Here is a 4,984-nt window from a genome sequence, read left to right as displayed (position 1 = left end):
ATAGCAATTATTGCTACAAACACATTTATTAGTGGATAACGTCGTGCATGACCTCAATAAAGCGAAACCAGGCGTGGATAGTTTAGTAATACAACAAATTTTTCTGGTTAGACTGGTTTGCGGTTTCGAAATTCGAAATGAGACCAGAGTGATTGGTGGATTTTAAGCGGGCGTTTTTATTTGATTAATTTTATTAGGTTGGGCCCGTAAAAAGGTGAAACCGTAAATTTTCCAATTTTTTACGGAACATTACTCCAACTTTGTAACCAGCGGTGAAAGTGACGACGAACGACGGTAGGCGATGACGACGAAAAGAAAGAGAGCCGGCAAAGCCATCGACGACGGTGAGTTAGAATCAAGGTTTATTGGCGTTTACTAATGATTCTTGATTTAGATCCGGTTTCATATGTGTCTGCGGCCTCAGGTACGGCGCCGACGGAGGATGTGGCGGTCAATGATAGGTTGCCACCTCGTCTCTTTGCCACCGACCGCTACCCTAGCAACAGGAAAAACTGCTATTCGTCGCTGGAGTTCCTGCTTCTGGTGAGGGATGTGCTTGAAGGTTCAGCGGAGATGGAGAGGTTGTTGTGTTCATGCTTCTGTCCACTGTTTAGGTTACCTGTGCGGAGGTGCGCGTTTTCAGCGAAATTGGTACATGGAATGCTTTCGAGGCAGTTGGTAACCAAGAAACGGTTCGAGATGTGGCATGTTTTCGGTGGGGGTCCGACAAGGTTCTCGCTTGCAGAATTTGGCCATGTCACAGGCTTACCTTGTGGGGAGTTCGAGCAGGGGTATGAGGTAGATGATAAAACGAAGCCGAATAAAACAGACTATGTTTTCTGGGACAAGTTGTTTGGGGGGAGGCGTAACTTGAATTTAGAAGATCTTGCAGCGATGGTTGTGGGTGAAAAAACTCTGTCTCCGGGGAAGAAGCTAAGAATATGTTTGATCATCATTGTTGACGGGGTGCTCATGCCGAAAACGCAGAAGCCAAAGCCGACGTTGAAGTATGTTAAACTGGTGGAGAAGCTAAACAAATTCTTCTCTTTTCCGTGGGGGCGTGAGTCATTTTGGTGGACAATTAGCACAATGATATTGCCTAAGAATGTGTTGGGGAAGTGCGATGACCCAGAAGGCATTTTCTACGCCTAGCTGAGGCAGGAGACTAAATTCCTATTGGGGTTTCCCCTTGCACTGCAGCTTTGGGCGTCTGAAGCCATTCCAGTTCTGCTTGACCGGCTAGGAGGCGATGACGGTGCTACGCTCTTGAGCTATGTTGGGGACAAGCTTCCCACACATACGGGGCTGGTGTTAACTGATGTGCTTTATGCGGAGTATAGTCCTAAGGTCAGTATTTTTTATTTGTGGATATTCAGAAAGATATGTACTTGTGTACAAGCATGTCTTTGGGTTAGTTTTGTTTAGTTTTGTTTTGTGGATATCGTATGAAAGATATACATGTGGATAACTTATGTAAAGTTATACATGTGGATAAATGTAATTAAGTGTACGCATGGACATCTTAAAGTAATGTGCACAGTTAAGTTAGGACTAAAAATGTTGTACGGTTTTGATGCAGTTGACAGTTCTACCTATGATGGAGGTTGATGAGGATAGAGATGATGGGTGGAGTGTGTTCGACTGTGAGATATTTGTTAGGAAAGTTGCGTACATTGTGGACCTTTTGAAATCGGGGCACAAGTTCCAGAAGGGGGAGTGGGGGTGGCGGTGATGTTGTAGAACAACTCTATGTCCATGACCCAGCAGTGACCGAAGTGAAAAGGAAAATTAGGAAATTAACTCAGAAAGAAGAGGCGGGGGCTGTGATGAAGCAGAGGAGGCTGAACAGGTACTTCAGCCGGAAAGGCGATGGAGGGGGGGATAAGTACGAGGCTCTGCTGGGGGTTGTGGAGGGGATTAAAAAAGAACTCGGCAGACTAAACAAGGTCGTAGAGCAAGGCAGGCTGCTGAGGAAGTTTAAGGATAAAACGATAGGAACGTTTTCCAGCAGTAAGTTAGGGGGATTGTGGAGGAGAAAGAAGAGCGTCGTTTCTGTTAAGCCAGGGACTCTGTTTGGGGGAAGCGACCCTGAGGGAACCGATAACAGCATGGAGGAATTGGGTACCGTCAAGGGGGTGAGAACAGGCCTCAGGCAGTGGCTGAACACGCTCAGAAAGAAGGAGATGGTGTCCCATTGTTGTATACGAAGAATGAGGACGTAACTGAGCAGGCCCATGTGGTACTATTTGGTAGTGGGAGTAACACATTCTATGTAACTGAGGAAGAGGTAGGAAGCAAAACTGGGGGGATTGTTGTTGGCAATGCTTACCCGCTGTCTTATGTTGAGCAGGATAGTGATGTGGGTGCTGATTTAGGGGTCCCGGGGGAGCCAGTTGCTTGCGGCACTGAAGTGGTAAGAATCGCCTTATATTTTGTTATTTCTTAGATGGGTTGTTTGTAATAGGCTTACAAGTGTTTCACAGGATTTTGGAGACCTTAATAGGCTGGTGGGTGTTATCACGCAGGGGGTTACGGGTACGGTGGCTGAGAAAGAGGTTGGAAAGGCAACGGAAGGTGGTGCAGCCACAAAGGACACTGATGGTCAGGTACTTAGAGTGTGCGGTACACGAGTACTATGTAGCGAGCTTGTACGCGTGTGCAAGTTAATGGGGTGTTTATTTGTCTCCGTGTGTGCGCAGAGCATGGAAGCTGATGGTAATGCAATGGAGCGGGGCAATCTGATGGAAGGCCCTAATGAGAGGGCAAAAGTGATGCATAGATTGTATATAAACATTGTCGTGAGAAGTGATTACATAAGGTGTGATTTTGAGCATGTTGTGTAGAGTGGTGAAGCGTTAAAAGTGGACGAGGCAAAGGGGGGCGACGGGGGGAAAGCCAATAGTTGACTGCTCAGTGGTGGAAGAGGACCTGGTAAATGTCCCAATAGCTGAAGAGGTATGTACATGTGGATTTATTTGACTTAATGAACATAAGTAATCATATGGTGTCCATATGGACTTCTGATTATGTGTGTTTTTACACTGGGTTCTGTAAAGTGTGGCGGCGTTAGATGTAAAAGAAGCTAAGGGGGGCGGCGAAAAAGGGCCCATTATCGACAGCTTAGTGGCTGAAAAGGCCGTTGAAAATTGTCCCAATGCTGAACAGGTATGTACATGTGGATAATTGTCCTCATTGTACAATAGTACACACACTGATAAAAAAACATGTCTGAGAAGTGTGTTTTGTTTGTCGTAATTAGCAGGATGTCGCCCTTACGAAGCAGGCAGTGGTGGATGAGGAAACAGTTGGGGAGGTATGTCATTGGTAATATAGTAGCGTGCACCCGAAGTATGGATGTAATAGTTATGTTGTTTGTGGTCGGCAGGGGGCAACATCAGAAGGTGAGGGTTGTGACAGCGATGGCAATGGAGATAAGCAATTAATGGAGCTAAGTGACTCATCGCCGTGCCAGAGGAGCGAGAAGCACAAACCAGTGGAGAGGGAAGCGGACTTGGCGGCCTTGTTGTTGGCGAAGGAGCCATTTACCATGGAAAAGCTTGTTCCAACTGTTGAAGATACATATTTTCGTTTTTTTCAAGAATGTGTTGGTTGGGAATCCGAACGTGTAAGTCCCTTTTATTTTGGTATGATGATGGTGAATTTGGATGTAATTTTGCCTACTATTTTTGCAGGTTGCATCTAAATGCTGGCAAATTTGATTTGGACAACCAATTCTTCCTTGAGCTTGCCATATCCCAGGAATGGGTGTTTACTAAGGTATTGGCTTTGGTTTGTTATTTTGGAACAATCTTACTGGATTTTTGATTTTGTGGCAAAGCTGATTTGTACATGTGGACACAGCATATAGAAGCTTTGGTTGAGTATGTAGCTAATAGACATGAGGAGATACTCAAAAAAAGGCGTAGCATATTTCTCCTGCCTTGGTTTGTAACACATTTGCAAGGGAAGGCAAGGGCTTTCAACGCAGCTAAAGTTAACTGGGGGAGGGTATTGGGTGATGGGCGACTCTCAGGGTTTCTAACTAAGGAAGGGAGGAAGTGGGGAGCGGAGGTCGACACCCTGTATGCACCAATGATTTGGGATGGTAACCACTGGGTGGGACTGTGCATAAGCCTCACAGATTGGTGTGTGCTAGTGCTAGACCCTAACCCAAGGCTGAAAGACATGGCAGTGGTGTGGAGTTTGTTGGAAGCTGTGTCAAAGATGCTTTCATATTTGGTGGAGAAGGTTTATCCACCTCCAGAAGATGAAGCGTATAGTTTGGAGCCTTTCACGGTTGAAAGAATGGGAGGTGCTTACGAGAACCGCCGTAGTGGAGATTGTGGGCCCGTGGCCGTTAAATTCTTGGAGCTTCATGCTTTGGGGAATCCTCATCCTAGGATAGATGGTTTAACTGACGAGCTGGTGGACATAATGAGGAAGTAGTGGGCTATGGACTTGTACAAGGATTGGGTTGTGCCAGTTTATGTGGGAGAGGAGATGCAGTGAAACGTAGGGTTTATGTAGGGTTGGTATATTTTGGACGTAAACATTAAGCGTAGGAGTTTTTTTTATTTTGTTATGTTGTGCTTGTGTTCAATGGACGAGAACTGGTCTGTAAGAATGATGGATTATTTTGGGATTGTATGATATGAACGTATTTCGAAGGATTTCCTTTTTGTTGTTTGCGATGTATGCATGATATGTTTTTGATGCAGGTTTAATGATGTAAAGAATGATGTTGTTGTTAGACATGTGGCTAAGAATAGGTATAGGTGTACACATGTACATAGTAGGACTTGGATGATAATGTGTTTTGGGATTCTATGAATCTACGATAGGTACGGTTTAATGATGTAATGAAAGATAAGAACGAAATTCAAAGGATTTCCTTTTTTTTTTTTGCGATGCAGGCGTGATTTTTTTTATGCAGGTTTAATGATGTAATGAATGATGTTGTTGTTACACATGTGGATAAGAGTAG

At 44.8% G+C, this 4,984-nt stretch overlaps 1 protein-coding gene across 1 annotated transcript; it reads left to right on the top strand.

Moving 5' to 3' along the window:
• Window positions 1–301: 301 nt before the first annotated feature.
• On the top strand, window positions 302–1,732 carry LOC125587065. Its single transcript, XM_048757193.1, has 4 exons — window positions 302–344; window positions 425–1,107; window positions 1,201–1,347; window positions 1,580–1,732. The coding sequence occupies exons 1-4, from the start codon at window positions 302–304 to the stop codon at window positions 1,730–1,732; spliced, it is 1,026 nt and encodes a 341-aa protein (XP_048613150.1).
• The last annotated feature ends 3,252 nt before the right edge of the window (window positions 1,733–4,984 follow it).

Source organism: Brassica napus, chromosome C5 (genome assembly GCF_020379485.1).
Source record: "Brassica napus cultivar Da-Ae chromosome C5, Da-Ae, whole genome shotgun sequence".
Taxonomy (NCBI): domain Eukaryota; kingdom Viridiplantae; phylum Streptophyta; class Magnoliopsida; order Brassicales; family Brassicaceae; genus Brassica; species Brassica napus.
The sequence above is the reverse complement of the archived record's forward strand: the minus strand, read 5'-3'. Positions and strand labels throughout refer to the sequence as shown.